Source organism: Mustela putorius, unplaced genomic scaffold, assembly GCF_011764305.1.
Source record: "Mustela putorius furo isolate JIRA1106 unplaced genomic scaffold, ASM1176430v1.1 tig00000407_pilon_pilon_pilon, whole genome shotgun sequence".
In the NCBI taxonomy this organism is placed as follows: Eukaryota; Metazoa; Chordata; class Mammalia; order Carnivora; family Mustelidae; genus Mustela; species Mustela putorius.
Genome location: NW_025421373.1, coordinates 23,484,995 through 23,512,566, shown reverse-complemented (window position 1 = coordinate 23,512,566; position 27,572 = coordinate 23,484,995). Strand labels below are relative to the sequence as shown.

At 37.7% G+C, this 27,572-nt stretch overlaps 1 protein-coding gene and 1 long non-coding RNA gene across 4 annotated transcripts; one reads left to right on the top strand and one right to left on the bottom strand.

Moving 5' to 3' along the window:
* Positions 1-3,960, bottom strand: LOC123391935. Its single transcript, XR_006606621.1, has 2 exons — positions 3,088-3,960; positions 1-339 (listed from the first exon to the last, which is right to left on the bottom strand). It is a non-coding gene; the product is annotated as an uncharacterized LOC123391935 (long non-coding RNA).
* Position 3,961: 1 nt separating this feature from the next.
* LOC101676130 (zinc finger protein 300) lies at positions 3,962-14,528 on the top strand. Of its 3 annotated transcripts, XM_004737801.3 has the most exons (6): positions 3,962-4,178; positions 4,896-5,022; positions 5,683-5,723; positions 10,379-10,505; positions 10,733-10,855; positions 11,965-14,528. In XM_004737801.3, the coding sequence occupies exons 1-6, from the start codon at positions 4,140-4,142 to the stop codon at positions 13,521-13,523; spliced, it is 2,016 nt and encodes a 671-aa protein (XP_004737858.1). In that variant the 5' UTR covers positions 3,962-4,139; the 3' UTR covers positions 13,524-14,528. The 3 variants fall into 3 exon arrangements, with proteins under 3 accessions (XP_004737858.1, XP_004737860.1, XP_012905696.1); XM_004737803.3 differs by lacking the exon at positions 3,962-4,178 and having other exon boundaries at positions 4,912-5,022; positions 5,492-5,723; XM_013050242.2 differs by lacking the exon at positions 3,962-4,178 and having other exon boundaries at positions 4,923-5,022; positions 5,521-5,723.
* Positions 14,529-27,572: the final 13,044 nt, after the last annotated feature.

The following is a 27,572-nucleotide window of genomic DNA, read 5'->3' as shown; positions in this document are numbered from 1 at the left end:
TACTATTTTGATCATTTATTCTTCCATTATTTGCTTTTTATTTTTCAGGTAAATATATATACAGTTGAACTTCATTTTGCCATATCTTCAAATTTGCCTAATTTCTAAAATTGACCTGTAACCCCCAGACCAATGTGGTACTTTTGTAGTCATAGCAGAAATGCACAGAACAGTGAAACATTTGAGTTGCCTCATGTACACATTTCTGTGTGAGGCTGAACTGAGGGGATGTTCTTCCTCTTGTTCCAGCTTTCAAGAGGATGGAGACAACATGGGCAGTGTAGTATAGTGTTAGAAACTCCAGCGCTGGGGCCACTCTGGTAAATCCAACTCTGGCACCTGTAAATGGAGTGACCTCAGGTAAGTAACTTAATACTTCGGAATACTTAATTTTCTCTTTTGTAAAATAAAGAAAGTAGAATCTACCAGGATGAATTGATTTTAATCCACTGAGCCACCCAGGCGCCCCCAGGATGAATTGATTTTAAGGTTGTTGTAAAAGTAGTACATCCTGTAAAATTTAAGATTATAATCCCTATAATATATATGTATTATGTGTGTACGTGTCTTATGTATATGTATGTGAATATATATTTATATATTTCACCTAGGAGCAATGTTTCAGCATTCACTAATTCTGTTTGCAACAACCTTATATAGAACATGGCTATAATGAATAATGGGACTTGACTGTATACATATTCATTCATTTTCGTATTTTATAAAACTAAGTGGTAATAAACCATTTTTATTTTTCCCCATAACATTATATCCTAAATTTCACTCCATATAGTTATGAGATTTTTCTCTTACTGATGAATAATATGTTTTATGTGTATACCATAATTTATACAACCAGACCTCTGTTAGTAGATGTTTGTCTTTTAAAAACATGACCAAAAGATTACTCGTTGCAATACTAAAAATAGTATTTTTAGCTTATTTTAGTATTTACAATATTAAAAACAGTATTGTAATGAATAATCTTTTGACCTTTTTTTGTCCCTTTTTTTTGCTTATTCATCTTTGAAATATATTCTTGGAAGTGGGGTTTCTGAATCAAAGGGTAAAAGTTATGACAACAACATGGCAATTCTCCCCTTAAGAGGTGGGGCTCAATTCCCATTTGATTGTCAGTGGGCAGGCCTTACTGAATCACTTTTAGCAAACAGAATACAGAAGCAATAAGGAGGTATCATTTCCAATTTAGGTTTTAGAAAGACTGTGGCTTCTGGGCAACTGGGTGGCTTAGTCCCAGAGTCCTGGGATCAAGTCCCACATTGGGCTCCCTGCTCAGCAGAGAGCCTGTTTCTCCCTCTCCCTCTGCCTGCTGCTCTGCCTACTTGTGCTCTTTATCTCCCTGTCAAATAAATAAATAATATCTTAAAAAAAAAAAAAAAGACTGTGGCTTCTCTCTTATGTGCCCATGTATGCTCTCTTTTTCTCTCTCCTTTGATTCACTTGGGCTTGGCAGAAGCCAGCTATCACGTTATGAGGTAGGCATGAGGAGGGGGAAGACCACTACCATGTCAGGATAATCAAGTAGCCTATAGAAAGGTCCACACAGTAAGGAACTGAGCTGGGAAAATTATATTCTGAGACTTATCAGTCATTTGATTGAGTTGGAAAGCATATCTTTCTCCATTTGAGTCTTGAAACAATTGCAGCCCTGGTGCAACCCCATGAGACCAAATCTGAACCATCCAACTAAGCGGTTCCCAGAGTCACAGAAATGTGTGACAACAAACATTTATGGTTGCAAACTGCTAAGTTTCAGGTAATTGATCACACAGCAACAGACAACTAATACATGTATTTTTGCTAGCTATTGCTAAACCACTTATACAGGGGCTGTATTGTTTTTCTGTCCTACCAATATGTGAGAATTCCTGATTCCCATGGCCTGATCAACACCATATATTTCCAGAATTAGAATACTTTTTTTTTTAAACCAAGCTAATAAATGAGAACTAGTATGTTACTGCAGCTTTAATTTGTATTTATTTCATTATGAAGGAACCTTCTCCTTCAGTTTCTTGTTTAATGAGATACATTAAGGACAGCTTCTCATCACTCTTTGGTTGGAGAACAGCAGTTTGTACAATTCCTACAAGGCTCTCTAGTTTGGCTCCTTCTAGTATCTACAGCTTCCACTGGCATCACTCCTTGAGGATTCTGAATTAATCATCACTCCACCCTTAGTGCCTAACACAGGAGCTACACTGTCTTAAGCCCCAGGCATGCGATAAATATTGACGTAGCTGTGGAAGTTTAAATTGAAGGGAATCAGCTGCCCACTTCTTATCCTCTTCTTTGTCTTGACAAGTCAGGTTAGGCCTCTCTCTTCCCATGGGGATCTAAGCTTTGGCTCCTCCCTAAGTTTAAACAGACCAAAGCAGTATGTATATGCAGAACATCCTCCCTTAACAGCTTTTTCTCAGAATCTGAGGACCCCCAGAAACATTTTAAAGTGCCCTGTTTTTGCCACATGCACACTTGTACCTCTTCAATGTTCCCACTAACCTGTCTTAACCCTATGTAAGAAAAAAACCAAAAAAACCGAGTCAGGGGCGGGGTCAATTTGATTTTGAGATGCTTTCAGATTTCTCAGATTTAAGTCTTCTCTCTATTGCAAACTTTTTCTTTTTCTTTTTTTTTTTTTAAGATTTTATTTATTTGAGAGCGAGAGCACGGAAAGGGAGAGGGAGAATCAGAGTCCTCGCTCAGCAGGGAGCCTGATGCAGGACCCTGAGATCAGACCTGAGCCACCCAGGTGCCCCGCCAATCATCTTTCTGAATAAAATCACTCCCTAAGTCCAGATTTGTTCTTACTTGACATGAAAAATTAAAGTGCTCAATGTGAAATTGTTGCTCATTTAATTACATAGGCCAAAAATAATGGCTCCTTTTAAAACAATGATTCAAAATCGGATGTATTGCATTGGTGGTTCAGTGGTAGAATTCTCGCCTGCCAAAATCGGATGTACTTAAGCCCATGAAACATGTTAACACACAGGAACCCCCCCCCCACACACACACATTCATTTATATTTTATAAATATATAAAAGCCTGGCGTAAGACCTAACCGTTACGGTAGGTTCGTTATTTTTTCCCGTGATGTTTTCCTGAAATCTAGCCTCCTCGCTCGCTTCCTCTCCATTTTCTCCCCTTGTTTTTCAGTCTCCGCTTTGCCTGTCTCCATCTCCCTCTGCCTCGGAGTCTCCCGCGTTGTGACCTTCAGTGCCCCACTTCGGTTCCGCTGCGCCCCGTCTGCTGCCTTCCAGGCTGCCACCGCCGCCCACACGGGCCTCCCCTTGCCCCTCGATCGCGGCCCCGATTTCCTCCGGCTTCTCCGTGCCATCGCTCGGGGCCTCAGTCTCTTCCCTGTCTCTGTTTTCCTTTCTTCCTCCCTCCTCCAGGAGTACTGTCCCCTAGAGGATTCCTTACAACCGTTTTTAAAGTTCGTTTCTGCGACTGATCCCCGTCCTCCGCCCCTGCCCCAGCCACCCCCTCCACTACTTCGGCTCCTCCTTTCCGCCGGGCATCTCTGCGGAGGGGACTGTACCAGTCCACGGTTCACCCCTCTCAGCAAGTACAGCCTCCGGGGGTGCGGCTGTACCATTTACAAGCACGTTCAGTGTCGTCCGTGAGAGTATTTTAACATCCCCAATTCCTCCTCCTTCACCAAATACAATCTTTTAATAGAGGTCGGAGCACTCAAAACTTCTTCCCCAATCCTCCTGTAAAATCTGTCTGCACCTCAGAGAGGTCTGTATTATCCTCTCTGGTTAAGATAATACACCTCACTGGTCTGTATTATCCTCCCTTCCGTCGTCTGCCTCCTGCCCTCCCTGTCGCCGTGGCACAGTCCAAAGTTAGGAATAAATCGAATTCTTCCGCCGTACGGACCCGACCGGACTCTCAAGGTGGCGGCTCCCAGCACGAGGTACAGCCTGGGAGCCGCCATCTTACCTCCTGAACAAAGCGGCCGGGGCGGCCGAGTGGGCAAAGCCGCCCGGTACGGAACAGCGCAGGCTCGGGAGCCCCGCGCTGCACTCTCCCAGACAGGAAGCTGGAGAGTTCGCCAGTATGGCTGTGACAGCCGTCCCTGCCAGAGCGGTGGTGGGCGGCTCGGGGCATGATAACAGAGCCGCAAGGCAGAAGGCGGGCCCGTGCGGTGAGTCCGTTTAATTGGTAACAGGAGGGGAGGGGTTCGCGAGGGTCAGTGGAGGTTTATGAAGTCAGGGGTGGGGACGTTGTGGGGAGGTTTGTGCCATCGGTGTCGGGTGTTTTGGGGAGTCAGAGTTGGAGTGAGGGATGAGATTAGTAATTGGGCAATGATGTGTCAGTGATGGGGTTGTCTGTGGGATCAGAAATGGCGTGTAAGGGGACTGACTGGGGTCAGTGATTTAGGGGACTCTGGAGAATCAGTGAGTGGGGAGGAGGCTTGGACTAAATGACCGGGATATCCCTTTCGTGGTCCGTGATGTGGTGGTCATGGGGGAATTCTGTGGGTGTGTCATTGCTAGGCCCTAGGATTCGGAAATTTGGACGGAGCAATAATGCGATTAGTCACGATGATCAGCCCCAATTTACTGGGAAAGACTTTTACATACAGTTAAAATTGCCATTTTAGGCATCCCTTGATTTCTTAAACGTCAGACCCCTTCTCGGTTCACCATTGCACCCTGAGCCTGGTGCCTCCCCCCCCCCCCATGATCATTTTGAAATAAGACCGAACAAATAAAAAAGGATGCATTATTACCAAAAGTGTGACTTTCGGCCTTTTCTTAAGCTTGTTGAAGTCATTTTATATTTTATTCAAGAAACACTTAAATGAACACCTGCCGGGTACCCAGACATGAGCATCGCTATTTTGGTTGTTTCCTTTCAGATCAGTTTTGACAGCGCCTGGAAAACAGCACATAAAACAGACTCCCTGTCATGGGAGCATTCAGTGCCTCTGAACCAGTTCAGTCTTGTCTGCATGACTCCTCCTGGGGCTGAGAAAAATCGACCAGGTATATACCATCCTGCATTGCAGTATATTCTCTTGTATAAGTGGTTCCAACCTATCACCATTTTTATACGCAGATGACTGCACTGTCGAAAGCCTGCAATTACAGTTTAAACAGAAAACATCTTAACATTAATATTTTGGTCCATGAATATCGATTGGCAGGAGAATTTGTGCTGAGTTGAGGGAAAATATGAAAGACCTCTTGGTAGATTATTGGAATTCAAGTGTTGATTCTTTCCAGGGAATAAGGGAATACATTTCTCAGGTTTCCGTTTGGTCATGGCCGTTCTTATTGCCAAGGAAGTCCATCTGCTGTTAATCTTACTGTAAATCTATTCATGTTTATTGCCTTATAAAACTATTCTATCAATAGAATTACTGGTTCATAGGGGAATAATAAGCTGTTAGTGAGTCAATATGAAACATATGTATACAATTAAATCATCTTGATCAAGTTCTGTTTATTATAGTGTAGTCATAAGTGGACTCCTTCACCTAGTGCTTCCTGAGCCTTCTACAAGGACCAAACAACCTTGTGCCTTGTTGTCCATCATCCACCTGATGTCTAGCGGTGAATGTTTCTGGATTGGTGAATGAGGAAGCTGCGGACCAAGTCTAGTCTGTGAAAATGTCCTTTTCATCACCAGTTTTGCTCTTTCAGGCATCTGCCCTTTTAGAAGAGAGCAGAAAATGAAGTCCCAGGTGAGTTGCTTTTATCTTTAATTTTTAAATTTTCCTCTTTCATTTTCTGCCCAGTCAAATGGGAAAGTACAGACAGCTAAAATTTGGAGTAGGGAAAAGGTAGCCAAAATAAAGATTAAGACCTAGAAAGGGTTTCTAGGTAACATTTGGATAACCTGGCCTGAAAACATTTTTAAAAATGGATGTACCAAGTTTTCTGATCTTGCAGACATCATCAGTGTCATGATTTGCAGTCTTCTAAAGAGAAAACAGATACATTTCTCTCCATTTTATTTCTTGCTGCGTAAGACTAAAACAGATTTCCATTCTGGGTCTTTCACTAGGTGATGGAGTACACAGTGTTCTCACCAACACTCCTGGGGTAAATGCAACAGTAGCTTTCTTACAGCTGTATCATCAAATGATCTCTTTTAGAAGGAAGGTATCATAATGCCATAGCCAAATGCCTTGAGCCTTAATCTTCAGAGCTGGGCTCATCAGACTCTGGCCTATAGGCCAAATCCAGTTCTCTATTTTTATGAACAGTTTCACTGGCAGCACAGCCATAACCTTTGTTCACGTATTATTGTCTATGGCTGTTGCCTTGCCACGGTGCCATCGTGGGTAAGTACAACAGAGACCGTATGGCCTGCAATGCTGAAAATACAAACTTTATGGAAAAAATTTGTTAGATTTCTGGTTTAGAGGACCGCATTGATTACAGAGGCTTCCTATTGTCCTATTGTCTAAATAACACAGAATGGGTACATTTTGAATGGTCTTCCAAAATATATTTTCCCCTCCCAAAGGGCAGTTCTTAAAATTATAATTATCTGGCAAAGCTTTGTAGAGCATGGGCCCCTGGTGCTCATACCCTTTGCTGTGACTTCAGATTATGTAGCATCACTGTCCAACTCAAAACCAGTTCCTTCTCTGCGCTTCCATTTTTAGTAGCTTGTCTTACTTTTTCTCCTTGCCAACATTGGCTATATACACAGTATATAAATTTTAAACTATATAAATGATAAAAATTTAAAAACTGATTTTTTAACTTAAACTCTCATCCCCCTGGGATTATCAGTGTTCACCATTTGTTTGTAATCTTCCAGATATTTTCAGTATGAGTGTAACTGTGATCAGTGTGTATGTATGAAAGTACAAATATCCAAGTGTCTCTTTATTGTGTTTTTCCTTTGGAAAATAATGTTACAGTAAACATTCCATGCTGCAACTGGTTTTTTAACTTTACTGTCTCGTGTAAAGGTTTTTTAATATCTTCCCATGACAGTACCCAAATTTCCTTATTATCTTGGCAGATGCATAATATTTCTTTGCAGCCTGGTTGAACTGGGACTGCTTTTTCTCTTTAAAATGGAGATTGGAATCCTTATAGGGTTGTTGTGAGAGTTAAGCAAATCAAACCATGCCTGGAAGTGTATCTGGGGAGGGTTTGTTCCACATTAAGTGTTAGTTGTTGTTATTTTTAGTATTGTGTCATCATCACTGTTATTGTCAAATCTAGAAATCTCATGTATATTTTACAGTAAAGCTTAACAAGTGAGTTCTATTGCAAAAAGATAGGATTGTTTTCTTTTGGATGTCAGTAGCTTCCAATTGTGCTGTCCAGCATAGAGCCACCAGCCACATGTCACTAAACACTTTAAATTGGCTAGTCTGAATTGAGATGTGCCATAAGTGTAAAATACATACTGAGTTTAAAGATCTAGTTCCCAAAAGCTCACTAGTAATTTTTAAAAATTGGTTACACTTAAAAATGATATTTTGAATGTATTGGGAGATATACATATATATATTTGAAAATTGGTTTTTGATTGTGGCTACTGGAAAGTTTAAAATCACCTATCTGATTAGTCTTGTATTTCTGTTAGAGCAGCTTTAGATAAGGAAAATGGATTTGTTATTAGCTTAATACATCCAGCTTCCAGAGCTAATTAACTGATTATATGCCTCTCCCTGTAGGAAGAGGGATTTATTTTTTTCAGAGTGTCCAGAAGTGAAGTCATTGCACACATGTCTATTCTTCCTTTCTCTTTCTAACACCTGCTCTCCTCCAACTCCATTATCCCAGTCACCCAAGCCACAAAAAGGTGTTTACAGATGATAAAAGTACAATTTTCCACTGATTATTTTTCTCACAATTAACAAAATTTATACATACTTAGTTTATTGACGCATTTGAGTGTAATTTTTTAAAGACTTTATTTATTTGGGAGAGAGAGCATGCACAAGTGTTGGGGGGAGGAGCAAAGGGAGAGGGAGCAGGAGAGCCCCACACAGGGCTTGATCCCAGGACCCTGAGATTATGACCTGAGCCAAAGGCAGACACTTAACTGACTGAGCCACCCAGGTACCCCAAAGCATTTGAGTAAAATTAATAAAGCAAAATCTGAACATTAGAATTACATTTATTAATCTTCCTGTCAGAATGGATGTGCTCTACATTCCACATGTATTTTTTTCCCTCATGTCACTGTTCTTCAGATCAAAAGACTCTAACTGATTAATGCACAGAAGTATTTTTAACTAAACATGAACTTCCTTTTATTCTCTATAATCGTCATTCATTCCTTTTAGCAAACACATTGTTGAGTACCTAATGTATGCCATATGCACTGGCTGGCTGTGGAGTATCTCAAGAAGATTTAGGTATGGTTTTTTCCTGGAGGAATGCAGAGGAAACTTGGGTAAATAGATATGGAAACCAGTCTTGACAAATAAAAGTTCTGTAATAGACATGGGAGCCAGGAACTGCTAAGGCAGAGCTGGGGAGCATCCAGCTTTCCAAGGAAGTAGAAAATAGGCATCGAAGATTATTGAACTTTGGATCATGAGGGAAGTAGGATAAGGATGAGAAACATTTGCGAAAGTAGAAAAAGTAGAGTGGTTTTAGGAAGGCTGAGAATTTGAGGAAAACTGAAAAATAGGGTGTTTCATGGGAGTTTGCCCAAGGGTGTTATTAAAACAGTAAGATACAAAAGATCTTATTTACAGTATCAAGGAGGCAGTGTGGAGTGCGTGGTCAAGAACTCAAGCTCTCGATTCAGAACACCTGCTTTTAAATCTGCGAGTTAATCATACATTCAGTGTATATAGTCTCTGCCAAGTACTTAACCACTAATCTGCAGTTTTTCTTATATATGTAAAATAAGAAAATTAAGAAGGCTGTTTAAAGGACAAACTAAGTTCCTGGCAGCTTGATGGTGTGACTGTGGGACTTGGTGTGGGATCAGAGGTCCTTTAAGGTTGAGATGGCTGAGGCGAGACTGATTGTGTATACAGGTTGGAACCTAAGGATGCTTTTAAGCAGGGCAATGTGGCTATTTGAAACAGTGTTTAATTTTTCTTTTTCTGAAAGCAACATTTGATAATAATGAAATTTTTAGGGGGAAAAGCTGAAAAACAGTTTAAAATAATAGAGATCACTCAGGTTCTGCTATTAGATGACAGTTGTTGTGAACATGATGGTGACATAATTAAAATAGTCACTTTCCCCTCCAGAAATACCTTATGACTACACTTACCCACATCTCTTATTTTAATGTCACATCAATAATCTGTTACTTTTTTTTCATCATTTTTTCTGCATATTTCTCATTATATCTGTTTTCAGTATTGCTGTTGTAATTGATGTACTTCATTATGTTATTAAGTATTGCATATATAAGGAAACTGTTCATTGAGGAGAAGCTATGATTATTTTCCTATAAAATGAGGGGATTAGATTATGAATTTGCAGAACTCTGACATTCTGTGATTCTCCATATGTGTGTTTTACCTTTAATGTTTTACTTTCTATGCTCTATAATTATTTTTTTAATGTTTTGCTTTCTCTGCTCTATAATTATTACTAAAAGTCTTCCCATATTTTGTTTTGTTACTTTAATGCTCTTGGCTGTCTTTTTAGAGTTTAAATTTTTGCTCATCCAGAATCTGTGTTTTCTGTTATCCAAGACGTAAGATATGGTGTATTTGTTTGCCAGGGTTACTGTGGCAAAGTACCACAAACTTGGTGGACTAAACAACAGAAACTTATTGTCTCATAGTTCTGGAAGCTAGAAGTCAAAACTCAAGTTGTCAGCAGGGTTGATTCCTTCTGAAGGCTGTGAGGGAACAGTCAATTCTAGGCCTCTCTCCTTGGCTTGTAGATGACCATCTTGTGTCTCTTCATATCATCTTTCTTCTACGTGTGTCTGTCTGTTCAAATCTGTCCTTTTGATACATCAGTCATGTGGATTGTAGACTCATGAGATTATACCTCATAGAATGACATCTGCAATGGCCATTTCCAAATAAGGTCACATTCTGAGAAACTGGTGGTTAGCACTTTAATATGTGAATTACAATTCTACCTTTAACATATGGATTCAACATTAATTCTTCTGTTGACTATCCGGTTGTTTCAGTATTATTCTTTGAATAATCTGTCTTCCTCTCAGTTATTTGCATGCTGCCCTTATCATTTATTAAGTTACCATTTGCATCAAGTAAGCATCTTCTGTTTCCTGATCTGTATCTGGCTCTTCTTGTAAAACCAGGATTTTGTTTTATTCCTCCCAAATACGGTGATGCAAAACTAGGTATAGTTTAGTTTTATATACTGCAGTAGAAATGATGAGAATGATCACTTCAGATTGAATAGGAATATACTATTACAGGCCTTAGTATCATTCAAGGATGTGGCTGTGGATTTTACCCAAGAGGAGTGGCAGCAACTGGACCCCGCTCAGAGGACCCTGTACAGGGATGTGATGCTGGAGAACTTCAGTCACCTGGTCTCAATGGGTAAGGATGGCTTCCCTGCCTGACTCAGACTTGCCCATCCAAGTGCCTTTCCTCATCAGGTGCTGTGGTTTGTAGTTCCTGACATATATAATGACTTTAATGATCTTCAGACCTTCCCATACGGAGGTCACTGTTTTTGCTAAGGGCCCCCTGGATTGCTTCCTTGTAGCCTTCCTGAAACTACACCTCCACTTTTTCCCAGTTCCTCTGTGATTTCCATTTAATAGGATATCCAGTTTCCAAACCAGATGTCATCTCTAAGTTGGAACAAGGAGAAGATCCATGGATCATAAAGAGAGACATGCCAGACTGGATCTATCTGGATGAAAATCAGGCAGATGGGAGACAAGGGAAGTGAAGTATCAGTTTGTCTTGTTTTCTTAATTGATTGATGCCTGAGGTTTACATTCTGTTCCTACTGAAATCTCTATTCTTTGTCCCTGTGCTGAGAATTTAGTAGGCATTAAACAAATAATTAAATAATTGTGAGCTTTTATAAGGGGCAGCTATTTCTTATTGATCTTTCTCTCTGCATATATGTCTATCTTTAACACCTTTTATGAGAGGCAATAGAAAGGCAAATTCCTCCCAAGAACATAGGTCGCATTTTAGATAGTAAGACCTTCAGGTATGGGGCTCTACACCATTATATGTCAAATATAGTTGCTGTTTTAAAAATTAGAGAAAATGAGAATCTAAAGATACAATAATTTGAGAAGGCATTTTCCAGAGCATGCAGCTGTAGCTGCTTTGAAAGTATATAAAGTGTCGATGATGCTGAAGGAGGAGGTTAAAGGCAGATTGTGGTGGGGAGAGCATATCTGAACAAAACCTGAAGTTAGAGAATTAAGGCTTTTCTGAGAGAACTTTGCTAGTTTCCCTTGGTTCATATAGAAGGTATTTATGACAAGTTGTGGAATATAATCTTGGGTTCTAAGTGTGAATCTGATTCTGAATCCTTAGCAGGATCTTGGATTTTTCTGTTGCTTGTATTAGTTTTTAATTAGGAAACTAGACTGAGGAGAGTTTAAGTATTTTGAGTACAGAGGGACCTTGTTTCTGTGGAGAGTGGTGGCAGGATAAAAGTATTTAAATATATATATATAACAATGGTTTATAAGAAAAATGAATTCAAAAGGTGAAAAAGGTTTCCATTTAGAAAGCAAAGAAAATGGAAAGATTCTAAAAGAATAATCCAGACTAGAGTGGTAACACAGATTCTTTTCTGTGTCCTTCAGTTCTAATTTTCCCATGAGTCTTTTTCTCTTTAACATCCATTTCCATCCATTCATTTGATAGTACTCTATGCTGTACTGTCCTACGAGATGGCCTGTCCCCATCCCTGTGTTCTGAGTTCATCAGCTACATTGAATTAGTCATTTGTTCTGTTCTTCTGCATTCTGTTCATTGTTCTTTACAGTTGTTTTATTTCTTTCTTTCTTTCTTTTTTTTTTTTTAGACAGGAAAAGTAACCTTGACAACACCAAATCATGTATTTTGGGGTCTGTTTCCTTCCGTAATAATATCCTGAAAGGAGTCACAAAGGATGGTTCATTTTACTCCATCTTAAAAGTCAGTCAAGATGGTGGCCAGCTGCAAAGATGTCAGGAAAACCAAGACAGACTTTTCAGGCAAGTAGCAGTCATCAACAACAAAACCGTCACTGTGGAGTCAGGCCATAAATATAATCCACTGGGAAAAATATTTCACGAGTGCATAGAGCCAGATACTTTAAGGCAAAGATCCCATAACTATGATGTATTTAAAAAGAACTTGAAATACAATGTTGACCTACACAGCTGTAATAAGAGCAATTCAAGAAAAAACCCTGATGAGAGCTTTGGATGTGGAAAATCATCTAGCCATGGTGCATCTGATTCTAATCTTGAAATAATTCACAATGGAGTAATGCCCTGTAATAATAATCAGTGTGGAAACATTTTTAATAGTAAACAATCCCTTATTCAATATCACAATGTTGAAACTAAGGAGAAAACCTGTGTATGTATTACCTGTGGAAAAGCCTTTGCTAAGAAGTCACAGCTCATTGTACATCAACGAATTCATACTGGAAAGAAACCGTATGATTGTGGTGCATGTGGGAAAGCCTTCAGTGAGAAGTTTCATCTCATTGTACATCAGAGAACTCATACTGGGGAGAAACCTTATGAATGTTCTGAATGTGGAAAAGCTTTCTCTCAAAAATCATCCCTCATTATACATCAGAGAGTTCACACCGGGGAAAAACCATATCAATGTAGTGAATGTGGGAAAGCCTTCTCCCAGAAATCCCCCCTCATTATACATCAGAGAATTCACACTGGAGAGAAACCTTACGAATGTAGAGAGTGTGGGAAGGCCTTCTCCCAGAAGTCACAGCTGATTATACATCATAGAGCTCATACTGGAGAGAAGCCATATGAATGTACTGAATGTGGGAAAGCCTTCTGTGAGAAGTCCCACCTCATTATACATAAAAGAATTCACACTGGGGAGAAACCCTACAAATGTGCTCAATGTGAGGAAGCCTTCAGCAGGAAGACAGAACTCATTACACATCAGTTAATTCATACTGGGGAGAAACCTTATGAATGTACTGAATGTGGAAAGACCTTCTCCCGGAAGTCACAGCTCATCATACATCAGAGAACACATACTGGAGAGAAACCCTATAAATGTAGTGAATGCGGAAAAGCCTTCTGTCAGAAATCACATCTCATTGGACATCAGAGAATTCACACAGGAGAAAAACCTTATATATGCAGTGAATGTGGGAAAGCCTTCTCTCAGAAGTCCCACCTCCCAGGGCATCAGCGCATTCATACAGGAGAGAAACCTTACGTGTGTGCTGAGTGTGGAAAGGCCTTTTCCCAGAAGTCAGACCTTGTTTTACATCGGAGAATTCATACCGGGGAAAGACCCTATCGGTGCACTGTATGTGGGAAAGCGTTCATCCAGAAGTCACAACTCACTGTACACCAGAGAATTCATAACGGTGGTAAAATCATAATGAACTGAACACAGAAAAGCCTTCTCAGTATTAGCTCAAGCCTTAATAAATACTAGGAACCTGATTGATACTTATGGGACATCTTTATAGATAAAATTTAAAAGAGAATTCATGTCTATAGTGAGATGATACCTAGCTCAGCAAAGATGATGGAAAATAATCTTAAATGAAGAACATTTTCAACATGGTATGTAAAAATTTTTAAAGTCATGGTCTGTAGAACAAGTTATGTATATAGACTATTGACAAGTGACATATTCTTTATTATACCACATTAACAATAACCAGACATTGTGAAGTTGCTAATATTAGCTTGGCATAATTTTGGTCATACAGTAAGTCCCAACAAAGGACATGAAGAAAGCTTGAGGAAAAAAAAAAAAAAATCCATTCCTAGAAACTACATCATATGGAGGGCTTAGTATGACCCCTAAAGATATATGTAAAATTCTTGTACAAAGATGGAAATATGGGTGAGTCAGATTCAATGCAGGTGATGTTTATGCATTTTCCCATTTCAAGCATATAAGTTGACCTGTCTCTCTAGAAGAATCCTGTACCTTGAAATTGATGCACCTTGACCAGGTCTCCATTTTATTCTTCTTCCCTGAGAGTTTGATATTGTGGAAACGGTTAGGTACTGAGCCAGATGGCCTTGTGTTTTACTCCTGGCTCAACTGTTCACAGATTGTGTGACTTCAAGCAAGCCTATTTCGCCCATCTGAATATTTTTTCTTATCATTAAAAAAAAAAAGTATAATATAGAGCACGTTTTCAGTTAATATTGGTTCTTTTTAACTTTCTATCCTGCAACTGGATGCTAAGACTAATGTGTAAAAGCTGCATCTAAACTTCTTTGCATTTCAGATACTCTGCTTTTGATATCCCATTCCCATGACTGTTCATTTGACTGTCTTTGACCCTGGTGGCCTTGATTTTTGGCATGTTAAAGTGACATTTTATTATACTTTTATTATTTTTTACATACATTTATATAAACTGTGGTCATTACACAGATAGAGTCTGTCTAATGTTTCTTCAGTTCTTTTCTGACTCCCACCCTATAGCCCTAACTGTTTTCCCTGGGAACAAAGGACACTTGCAGAGCAAAACTCCTGGGATGAGAAATTATGCCTGCCACAGGTTTGAGAACTTGGTATTGCTGAAATATCTCCTGCTCTCCTCCCGTGCTTCTGCCTGTTGCTCCATGAGCAGCTTTAGATGAGGACCCTTGTTGGAGGTGTCTACAGAAGAGCAATACTTGGCAAGAATGAGGGCGAATCTGTATACTTGTGTTCACATAGTTCTTCCTATAGTTCCCACTTGGTTCCTTCACATTTCCTGCCCACCGGATCCTCTTCCTGAATGGCTGACCTGTCTCTGGTGAAAAGATGGGGATCCTCTGGGTGAGAACCTCTGCAGGGGAGAGGGCACGCCTAATAGGGATGTGGGAAATCCTTAGTCTGTGTGGACAAATTCTTGGTTTCATTATGAACAGTGAGCTGAGAACACTGATGTCAGATGTAAATTGACCATTCAAACTTGGGAAAGGAGGCCTAGGTGTACATCTTTTAGGTTGAGCTACTCTGAGGTTTTCTCATGGAAGATGTCCCTACTGATCCTGATGAATGCATGAGAAGGACAAAGAAAGGAAAAGGGGAAAAAAAAAGATAATTGTGTGAACACAGAAATTTAGGGAAGAGTGAGTTCTATGTAGTGACAGCTATGGAACTAATGTAGATATAACAAAGATTCATAATTCCTACTTTACAGGCCTCCCATTTGGTTTTCCACTGTCACAAACCTCCAGGCAACCTTGATCTGATGCTGAGCTTCTATAAGTATCCCAGTTTAGACTTAGCACCTACTGATTTAATACTTCACTTCTTTTTTGAGCATTTTATTAAAGGAGCTGATCAGTGCAATGAAGCAAGAATAGGAAAATGGGCATAAGGATTAGAAAGGAAACAGTACTATGGACATTGTAGGTTATGGAATTCTAAGAAAAGCAAGAATATATTGATTAAGTATTAGAGATAAAGGAGTTTAGTTGCTTTATACAGTTTTAATACTGAAAAATAAACTAATTCTACATACTAGCAGCAGACTGAAAATTTAAAGATAATTTTACACTAGCATCAAAAATATGAAACACCTGAAATAAATCTAATCACATAGTGTAGGATCTAGGACCACTATATACAAATTATAAAATATTACTGAATAAATTAAGGCTTAAATCAATTGAGAGATTCATCAAGGCTGAAAGACTCAATATTAAAGATGCCTATTTCCCCTCAAAGTGATTTATACATTGGGGAGTCAAGGAAAAGAATTAAAATCCAAAGGAATAAGCCTATCATAAATACAGAGTTAGCTTATTTTATTATTGAGCAGCAATATATACCATATAGCATGCAGGTAACCATCAACTGGCTACAAATTTCTGTGTGAATTTTTAGCTCTATTATATGGAATTAAAGCTACACTTGTTATGAATCATCCTACTGTTAGTAAATGGCAGATATTCCATTTTTACCAGTAGTTAAAATTCTGTATCAGGCTTATTCTGATAGTCTATTCTTCATAATTTTAATGGTACCTCTTCCTATTGGTTGCCCATGGCACTGGATGTAGCACATGTGATTATTCGTATGCTTTGGCATTCCTCAATAAAGATCAATTTCCCACAATATTCAGTGCATTTCATATCAAAACCTCTTTTTGGGGAGGTTTTACAATTTAATTTTAAAATCACATATGGAGATGCTAAAAGGCCAGAACAGCCAAGATACTTTTGAAGAGCAAATTTGGAGAATTTACCAGAATAAGACTTCCCATAAACTAATAATAATTAAGACAATGTGATATTGCTCATGGGTAGTCAAATAGACCAATGGTAAGAATCTAGAAACAGACAGTTACCTGTAGATCTTGAGTTATGACAAAGGTGGCAATGTAGAATATTAGGAGAAAAGCGGTACTTCAATAAATGTTTCTGGTTAAGTTATTCATACAGGTAAAACAAAAAATGAAAACTTAAATTACTGCATACTATTCACAAAATCAGTTCCACCCAAACCAGTGATAGAAGGAAATGTATTACAATAAGTGTAGATCAGGCAAGAAGAAAGCCTGAAAATATCTAAGCATCCCACTCAATAGGTTAGAATAAAAATATTGTGAACTAAACTCCAAGAAAGTAAAAAAGGAAGTGAAAAAAAGAAGATAAAAATAGAGGGGGAGGGGCAACAATGTTGTTTTGTCCTTCCTATTTTATGGGTGCCCCTCTGCCTTTGGCTCAGGTCATGAAAGGAAACAGCATCGCTTCAGAAACCAATTGGTGTACTTCATCATGTCAATAGCCTAAATAAATGAATAAATAAATAACTATATGATCATTTCAATAGATCCAGGAAAATTATTTGACAAAATTCTATATCTACTTAGAATAAAAACTCAGCAAACTATAAATAAAGGACAGCTTCCTCCTATTGCTACAAGGCATCTGTAAAAAAAAAATCTAGTCATCATATTTAATGGTGAAAGACTAAATGCCCCCAAGCATTTTTTTCTTTTTTCCAAAAGTCAAAGCTGTATGCTTTGTTCTTCCTAGTGAACTCCGTGCTGGTGATCTTAGCTACTGCAGTAGGGAAAACAAAAAAGGAAGTGGGCGGGGGGGAGTAGTGCATGCATTTGGGAAAGGAAGAAATCGAATTGTCTCTATTTGCAGACAACACGGTCTTCTACACATAAGATCTCAAAAACTACAGAAAACCTAATAGACCTAGTAAGTGGCCTTTGTGGGGAATTTAAGAAATGAGCAAAGGATGAAGATAAGAAAGAGGCAAACTAAATAACAGACTCCTAACTATAGAGAACAAATGAAAAAACAAACCCAAAGTGGGTGGGGGGTGGAAATGGGTGAAACAGGTGATGGAGATTAAGGAGTGAACTTGTGATGAGCACCAAGTGATGTATGGTAATGCCCAATCACTATATTGTACACCTGAAACTAATGTTACACTGTATGTTAACTAACTGGAATTAATTAAAAAAAAAAAACTTGTTAAAAAGTGGCTCTTACAAAATATATAAGTAAATGGAAAGAGACACTGTGTTTATGGATGGAAAGACTCAGTGTTAAAACATTAATTCCCCTCAAATTGATGTGTGTATTCAATCTTATCACCCACAAAGAATTCCAGGATGAATTTTTGTAGAAATTGACAAGCTGACTCAAAAATGTATATGGAAATGCAAAAGACCTAGAATAAACAGAAAACCTTTAGGGAAAAAAAGAGGAAGATTCATATTACCTTATTTCAAGGCTTATGAAGTTAGAATAATCAAGCCTGTGGTATTGGTATAGGAATAGATATGTCAATGGAACAAGATAGAGAGTCTAGAAACCAAACCATGCATATATGGGCAACAGATTTTCAACAAAGTCGTCAAGGTAACTCAATGGACAAATGGTAGTCTTTTCAACAAAATAACTGGAATAATTGGAAATCCATATGCAAACAACAACAACAAGAAGAACTTTATTCCATAGTTCACACCATATACAAAAATCAACTTGAAATAGGTCATGGACATACATGTAAAAGTAGAAACTATAAAGTTCTAGAAGGAACAGAAGATAACTGATTTTCGTTATGCAAAGGTTTTTCAGGCAGGACACACAAAAAGGCATTAAATTAAAAATTGGTAAATTAGAGTTCATTATAATGATAACTTGTGCTTTAAATGGATTAGAGAGGTTCTAATACTTTTCTGCCACAGGGAAATAATGTTTTTCTGAGTTGATGGGACTAAAAATCACAGATTTCTCTAGGAATTCACTCAGTTACTGTCCAACACTTATTCATGCAAATCTGGATTTGTGAGAGATCTCAGGTAATCCCTGAGACGGTTATATGGAATCTTCTCCAGTTTCCTGAAGGACTATACCTCTTTCACTCCACGAGGAGTTTCATAACTTTGTTGACAATAGACTGCAAACCCGTCATGACTTATACCTTCACCACATTGATGCATCCCATGTCACCACACCCTCTTGGACTCTTTTCACTGACTAAGACAGCATCTTCATACAAAGGCTGATATCAATATTTTAAAGCAGGAGAGCTGTTTTGAAGCACACATTTTTCTATCCTCAAAACAAAACAAAAAGGTGTTTTTAACTTCTTTGTTTTATACCTAAAAGAAAGCCAAAATATCTAACAAACAAAAGAGCTACTTAGTTTTAATTCATAACTCAAAAGTCATAACTCAAAAGTTCATAACTCAGAAGTCATAACTCAAGCCCAGGTATTCTGATTTCAGAGTCCACACTTAAAACCACTGTGTTGTGCTGCCCTTCCTGCTTGGCTCTCCCTTCTAAACTGTTCTTTGAGCTAGTTCATGATTTGTGATGCCTGCAGAAAGGCAGTATATAATTGCCTTCTATTTAACCAACTTTCATTTTTGACAAAAAAAAAAAAAGTCTGCACTAAAAAAAAAAACCAACTTTTTAAATCACTATTTTAAACAAATCAAAATTTTATCTTAACCCTTAATTTTGGGTGTTCAAAAGGACCCATCCTATGTCCTGGCAATGAGAGCTGATTGGAAACACATAAACGTGGAAATAGGGCTGGATTTTTAAATAAGCTAAGAGAATCAGTGCATAAAGAACATTGGGGAAGCCATTGATGCTGCATATTCAGTGAACCCCCTTAAGCATGGGCTTTGAAGACTGGACCATCTAGAAACATAGTCCTTTGGGAGGTATGTCCTGATTAATGATACTCTTTTGTTTCAGGGGGTGCCAAAAAATTACCAGCAGACACTGGCTCTGGATTTTGTTGATGTGACCAAGAGGAAGCCTTATTGAATGTGTCATATTGCTTTGAGATTGCTTATCTAAGGAAATCCTTGGTGAGCTCCTGGATATGGCTGTTTGAAGAAGGTCATACCATCCATAATTATACCTGTGAAAGGTAGGCCAAGCCAGTCACTGGAGGGACCATAAGGCATAATATTAAAATATCAAAATATAATACATATAATATTAAATATAATAGTATTAATATAATAGTAAAATATATTTAAAATAATATTTTTCATAATTATGAATATATTGTAAGGCTCTCATACTGCACATGAAGTGTTATATTACTTGCAGGTAGATTGGGACAAACTAAAAGTATATAGTAGAAATGTTAAATAATACACTAAAATAACAAAACAGTTGTCACTTATGGTCCAAAACTGGATAAAATGAAATCACAACAAATATACAACTAACCCAATTGAAATCAGAAAAAGGGAAAAGATAACAAAAAATAGATAGGACACATAGAAAATAAAATTGAGATGATAGGCTTAATTTAACAATGTAAAACAATCATATTAACTATAAATGATCTAAACACCAGTTAAAAGAATAGATTGTCATATTGGATAAAAAAGCACAGCCCAACTTTATACTACCTACAAGAAACATGCTTTAAATATAAAGACACAAATAGGTTAAAAGAATGAAAAAAGATATAGCAGACTAACACAATTAAAAATGAAACTGAAGGAACTATAATAATATTAGACAAAATATATTTCAGAACTAAGAATAATTACAAGGAATAAAGAAAAACACTTCATAATGCTAAAGGGGTCAGTATATTAAGAGGATGTAATCCTAAAAGTTTACATACCCAGTAGCTGAAATTCAAAATGTATGAAGCAAAAACTGATAGAACTATAAGGAGAACTAGACAAATTCACAATTGTAGTTGGAAATTTCAGTCCTATCTCTTAGTAATTAATTGAATAAAGACATAAGCAATCAGCCAGAATATAGTAGATAGATTTGAACATCATCACTACCAACCAACTTAACCTATTTCGCATTTGTAGAACATTCCACCCAAAGATGACAGGACATATTCTTTCTAAGTGCATGTAAAATATTTACCAAGGAAGGTCATATTCAGGGGTCATAAAACAAGTCTCAATAAATTTAAAAGATTAAGTTGTGTTTTCTGAGCACAACAGCACTGAGTTAGAAATTAGTAACAAAAGTTATCTGGACAATCCCCCAATATTTGGAAATACAGCCTTTAAATAATCCACTGGTCAAAGAAAAAAATCAAAAGGGAAATAAAGTATTATGAACTGAATGAAAATGAAAATATAACATACCTAAATTTATGGATTGCCTCTAAAATAGTACTTAGAGGGAAATATGAAGCACTAAATACCTTTATTGGAAAGGATGAAAGGTCGTAAGTCAATAACTCACTTTCCATCTTAAGAAACTAGAAAAAGGAAAAAAAACTCATGGCAAACAGAAGAAAGGAAACAATCATTCAGAGAAGAAATCAAATGGAAAAAAAAATAGAGAAAATATAGTTGACTGTTGAACCTCGTGGGGTTCAGAGGTGCCAATCCCCCATGCAGCTGAAAATCTGCATATAACTTTTGACTCCACCAAAACTTAACCACTAGTAGCCTGCTGTTGACTGAAAACCTTACTGATAACATAGTCAATTAACACAATTTTTAACACATATTTTGTATAGGTATTATATACTGTATTCTTCCAATAAAGTAAGTTAGGGAAAAGAAAATATTTTAAAGAAAATCACAAGGAACAGAAAATATAACTAGAGTGCTGTACTGCATTCACTGAAAAAAATAAATGTATAAGGAGACCCGCACAGTTCAAATCCATGCTGTTAAAGGATCACCTGTAATGGAACGCAAAAGCAGGCTTTCTGGGGAGACTGATGTGAGTCACAGTCTCATCAGGATACAAGAGAGAAGACAAATAATCACAATCAGAATGAGAGAAATGATGTAACTACAGGATTTGCAGATATCCAGATAATAATAAGAAAATATTATGGATATCCTAATGCCAGGAAACTTGATAACTTAGATTAAATGGGCAATTCCCTCGAAAGATCAAAATACAAAAATCAAATGTACATCCACATACTAACAACAATCATAAAACTGAAATTAAAAAACAGTAATAATAATAGCATAGATATATCTAATAAAATATATGCAAAATCTATACACCAAATATTGTAGAACATTGTTGAAAGAAAAAGAACCAAAATAAATGGAAAACGTATCTGGTAGGTTGGGCAGTAGACTCAAGATATCAATTCTCCTTTAATTGATCTATATATTTGACATATCTTAACAGGCAATTTTTGTTCATTTTTGTAGAATTTGATGGACTGATCCTAAAATTCATATGGAAACATGAAAAACCTAAAATAGCCAAAAAATTATTGAAAAGGAAATATAAATTTGGAGAGCTTACTATACAAGTTCAATACTTTGTGTAAAATTACAAAATTACAGTATGAGGACAGCATGGTACTAGTTTAAAGTTCGTAAGATATGTATGACCCCACTTCAATAAGGCCGTGGAATAGGCTAAATTAATCTATTGTATAAGATATCAGAATTGTACATCTGAAACTAGTAGATCACTGTATGTTAACCATACTGGAATTAAAAAAAAAAAAAGTGACCGTAGTGGTTACCTCAGTGAGTGGATTAACTGGGAAGGGACAGGAAGGAACATTTTCGTTTGATGAAAATGTGCTGGTATGCACAATACGAGCATAATTGGGTATATATTTCTTAAAATCCATCAGTGACAGTGACAAAATGTTCTGGAATGTGAGAGGGCCAAAAATGAGGGAGGTGAACCTAATCCCTATCCCCCAAGATCCAGTCTAGCAAAACCTTCCTGGCCACTAGATCCCTCCTGGTTCTTTCCATTTTCTACCTACAACCTACAATTTTATTTTCTACCTAAAATTTGGCATATCCTATGTATGTTTATGTACACCTTAGTACAAGTTTCTCTTTACTCCCATCTCTAACCCAGATATTAGTGGTTTCTGGTTCCTCCCTGGACATATAGGCTTGGACCTTACTAATTCCACAGCCTTTGGAGGTCTGCAGACCTCCCAGGAGTTTTTACTAATTTCCAGGCTCTATTTTTAAAGATATATTTTTAAGAAATATAATGCACAGAAACTGAAAATATATTCAGCAGGCAGTATGATGAATCTTCACACATTAAATATACTGTGAAACTAGCACCTATATTAAAAGACAGATTTTTTCTTTCAGGCCTGAAGTCCTCAGGTCTGTGCTCCCCTCCTCACCTCTCCTCTTGTGTGCTGAGGGTAACCCCTACTGAGCACTCTAACATAACCAGTACTTTTGCCAGGCACATTTTTATGCCCTTCATGTATATTTACTCATCTAATCTTTACAATAACCATATGACTTAAATATTATTATTGTCCTCATATTACTTATGAGGAAACTAGGAGCATAGGATTTAAGCTATTTGCCAAGATTGCGCAGGTAGTAAATAGCAGAGCCAATATCTAATCTGGGAAGTCTGGCTCCGGGGTCAAGTTCTTTACCACCAAGCTGTGTCATGTAACCTATCATGCAGGTGGGATCAACAGTCCACATCAGTGTAATTGGATGTGTTGAAGATTTACCACTTACCTCCATTTAGCACTTAGCACATGATTTCAAATATACCATTTTTTAAAAAGATTTATTTATTTGAGAGAAGTGGGGGAGGCACAGAGAGAGAGTGAGAGAGAATCTCCAGTAGACTCCCCACTGAGCAAGGAGCCCAGTGCAGGGATCTATGACCCTGAGATCATGACCCAAGTCAGAATGAAGAGTCGAGTACTTAACCTACTGAGCCACACGGGTGCCCTTCAAACACACTCTTAATTGACACAGTTAGATTTGTGGCTCAGGATACTGTGGGAAACATGAGACTCTGAGAAAGGGACTTGCCCAGGGGTCACAATTGTTAAAGAGCAGACAGATCTGAGCCCTCAATAGATTAGGGTGCATTATTTTCTTCTCTATTTCTCAGAGGACAGGAGCAAACTGAGGCCAAGAGAGGTTGAAGGAGTGATAGTGCCCTGTCTCTAACTTGTCCAGCTCAGCACTCTGCATGTGGTTGTTGCTAAACTTGTATAAAATCTTTCTTAGCCCTGGTGTCTGTCCTGAATATTTATTTATTTATTTAAAGATTTTATTTATTTATTTGAGAGAGAGACAGTGAGAGAGAACATGAGCGAGGAGGTCAGAGGGAGAAGCAGACTCCCCATGGAGCTGGGAGCCCGATGTGGGACTCAATCCTGGGACTCCAGGATCATGACCTGAGCTGAAGGCAGTCGTCCAACCAACTGAGCCACCCAGGCGCCCTGTCCTGAATATTTAGATGAAGCTTGACCTTTGGGGAAATCTGGGTTCTTGACAGCATTTATGCAGATAATAGATTTTCCTCCCTGTCCACACAGATACTGCAGAAAGATGAAAGGAGAATTAGGGATATAAAGAAGGCAGAGAGTGAGCAGGATATAGCATCTCTGTGAATTTGGGGATCCAGTAGGAGTGACTTGCGGGCACTTGGCCTGTCTTTATAGCTACAACCACTTTTGGAAAGGAGTGAACAGTAACTACTTAAGGCTGTGGGGCATTGGGGCTTCCATCAGTACACCTGGGCTGACATCCTAGCTCTGCAAGTCACTAGTTGTATACCCTGGATGGATCATTCCATCCCTCAGGGTCCTGCTTTCTTCATTTTTAAAGTAGTGTTGATAGTATGACTGCTCACTAATACGACAGTTGGATTAAATAAGGTCATCTGTTATTTACCTTATAGATGGCACAAAAGAGGCCGTCAGTACATTTTGTTTCTCTTCCCCATGTCCTGTCTTTGTTGAACTCTCTTCCCTTGATACTGATTTAGGGTAAGTATTGATGACATCTTACTCCCTTGCAAAAGAGAAATGAAGTGAAAAATAATGTTTGTTTTTTTAAAGACCACTTTATTGAGGTATGATTGACATACAAAAATTGTACACATCTAATGTATACAACTTGATGAGTTTGGAGATAATAATAAGGCTTTCTTTAATATCTTTTCTTTTTTAAGATTTACTTATTAGAAAGAGAGAGTGCATGTGTGAATTGGGGGAGGGACAGAAGAAGAAAATCTTCAAGCAGACCCCCTTCTGAGTGCGTACCCCAATGTGGAGCTCGATCTCACAACCCATGAGGTCATGACCTGACTCAGCTGAAACCAAGAGTCAGACACTCAACCCATTGAGTCACCCTGGTACCCCATCTTTAATGTCTTCTTAGTGTTGGGTGTTTTCATCAATCTTACAAATGACTGGCAACAAGGCCTAATTTAGATATATTGAGTGGGGAGAAAAAAACATTGGATATACAGAGAACACTGTGAAAGAGAAAGATGTGTTACGTACCACTGAGCAAGGAAAAGAATGACAGGAAACCTGTCAGTGGAAATAATACCAGCCAGAAGGTAGTGGGGTAACTTCTTTAAAGTAGTGAGATTTGAAAAGAAAAGGAAGAGAGAGGAAGGAAGGGAGGAAGGAAGGGAAAAGGGGAGGAAGAAAGGAGAGATGGGGAGGAAGGAAGGGAGGGAGGAAGGGAGGAAGGAAGGGAGGGGAAGGGAGAGATAGGGAGGAAGGAGAGGAAGAAGGAAGGAAGTGGGGGAAGGAGGGAGGGGGAAAGGAAAGAAAGAAAGAAAGAAGGAAGGAAGAGAGGGAGGGGGAGGGGAAGGAAAGAAGGAAGGGAAAAAAAGAGCAAGAAAGAAACTGTTGATCTAGAATTCTTCATTCAGCAAAAAATATTTAAGAAACAAAAGTGAGATGAAGATGTCTTCAGACCTACAAAAACTGTAAGATTTTACCACCAACAGATGTGCACTACAAGAAAGGTTGGAAAAGTCTTACAATCACAAGGGACATGCAGCAGATTCAAATCTGGATCTATTTGAGGAATGAAAAGCATATAAATATAACACTTTCTCCCTTTACTTAAAAATCTCTTCAGAAGATAATTGCAAAAGTAATAATTGGCAAAAGTAATAAGATGTAGCAAAAATAATGACATGTAGTCAGTAACAACACAAGATGTATGAGGGTTTCTTAGCATATGTGTAAGTAATATGCATAACAAGAATAGTACAAAGGGAAGGAAGAGCTATTAAATGGAAGTATATTACTGTATGATTCTTAATCTGTACCTAAAATGGTATATTTCTTGAATATAGTTTGAAACACATTAAAGATGTACACTATAAATGTTTGGCTAAGCATACATCAAGAAATAAAACAGAATTATGAAAACTACTGAATTCAAAATTAAGACCAAACAAGACCTCCCCAAAAGGCCCCCAAAAATATAGCAGGCTGGTAGATTTAAATACAAACGTATCATTAGTAACAGTCCAAATGATTGAATTAAAAGCCAGAGATTTTCAAATTGAATATAAAAACCACACCCAACATTACAAATATAAAAAAGAAAAAATTGACTAAAAGCAACAAAATGAAAAAAATATGCCATACAAAAACTAATTTAAAGAATGAGTAGCTATGTTACTATCAGGCAAATTAGATTAGAGTGTAAAATACAATCAAGGATAAAAAGGGTCATTTCATAATGATAATGGGACCAATTTATCGAGATGAAGAAACAATACTAAATTTTTATGCACCAAACAGCAGAGTATCCAAATACATGATGTAAAACTGATAGATCTGAAAGAAGAAATAGACAAATCCACAATTACAGTGAGAGAATTTAATACCAATCTCTTAGTAATTGACAGAACAAGTAGAAAGAAATCCTGTGAAAATGTAGCAGAATTAAAAACTTTCAACTACCTTGACCTAATTGACAGGTCACACTACCAAATAATGGCAACATACCATTTTTTCTCATGTGTGCATGGAACATTTACAAAGATAAATCACATTTTGTGCCGTAAAATTAAGAGACATGGGGCGCTGGGTGGCTCAGTGAGTTAAAGCCTCTGCCTTTGGCTCAGGTCATGATCTCAGGGTCCTGGGATCAAGCCCCGCATCGGGCTCTCTGCTCAGCAGGGAACCTGCTTCCCACGCCCCCTTCCTGCCTCTCTGCCTACTTGTGATCTCTGTCAAGTAAATAAATACAATCTTTAAAAAAAAAATTAAGAGACATAATCAAATATAAGGTGTGGACCTTATTTGTATCCTGGTTAGTATGAACTTACTGAAAAAAAAAAAAAAAGAGGAAAGTGAGAAAGGTACTAAAACAATAATATTAAATAATGATTGTTAACTTCACATCTTCCTCTATTTATTTTGGTGTCTTGTCCTTCATCATTGACCCTGCTCAGAACCAATTCTTTTCTTCTTTCTTTTCCTATGTTATATATTTCAGGAGAATTTTAGCCACAGTTAAAATATTAGGTCAAATTATCACAAATCTACTAAGCAACATTATAATTTCATGTAAGATAAGCAATTCAGATGGTGGTTTCATGTGAATTTTTTTAAAGTTGACACATCTGTTCAACTGAGTTATATTGACACAGTATGTATTTTATCTTTTTTGAATACTTATTTTAGAGAGCGCATGAGTGGGAGAAGAGCAGAGGGAGAGAATCCTCAAGCAGCCTCTCCACTGAGCATGGAGCCTGGCCTGGGGCTTTATCTCATAACCCATGAGACCATGACCTGAGCTGAAACCAAGAGTTGGACACTTAACTAACTAAGCAACCCAGGTACGCCACAATATATATTTTCTTAATGTCCTTTGAATTAAGACATTGATTTGTTGTCCAAAAGTGATCTTTACATATGACTTATCAATATAGGTTAAGAGGTACAATTAAATCATAAAAATGAATTTTGAAAGTTAAGTATTAAAATGTTCTTCTAACTACCTAGCTATGCAAATTTTGTACACCAGAAAAAAAACTTATATTAAAAATTGTGAAGCAAAATACATATGCTGTTTTCTGTATCTTTTAGAATTCTCTCTTCAAAAAAAGGCTATTTTCCAAATATACATTCTTTTTTTTTTTTTTTTTTTAAGTAGGCTCCATGCCCAGAGTGGAGTCCAACATGGGGCTTGAACTCAAGACCTGAGCTGAGATCAAGAGATCAAGATCATTTAACCAACTGAGCCACTCACATGCACCCAAA

What these genes read in the sequence shown, in the direction of transcription:
- LOC101676130 (XM_004737801.3), top strand. Translation starts at nt 4,140, where the DNA reads ATGATAACAGAGCCGCAAGGCAGAAGGCGGGCCCGTGCG. An exon ending in AGCAGAAAATGAAGTCCCAG is followed by an intron (nt 5,724 to 10,378) that starts GTGAGTTGCTTT and finishes ATACTATTACAG; the next exon opens with GCCTTAGTATCATTCAAGGA. An exon ending in TCAGGCAGATGGGAGACAAG is followed by an intron (nt 10,856 to 11,964) that starts GGAAGTGAAGTA and finishes TTTTTTTTTTAG; the next exon opens with ACAGGAAAAGTAACCTTGAC.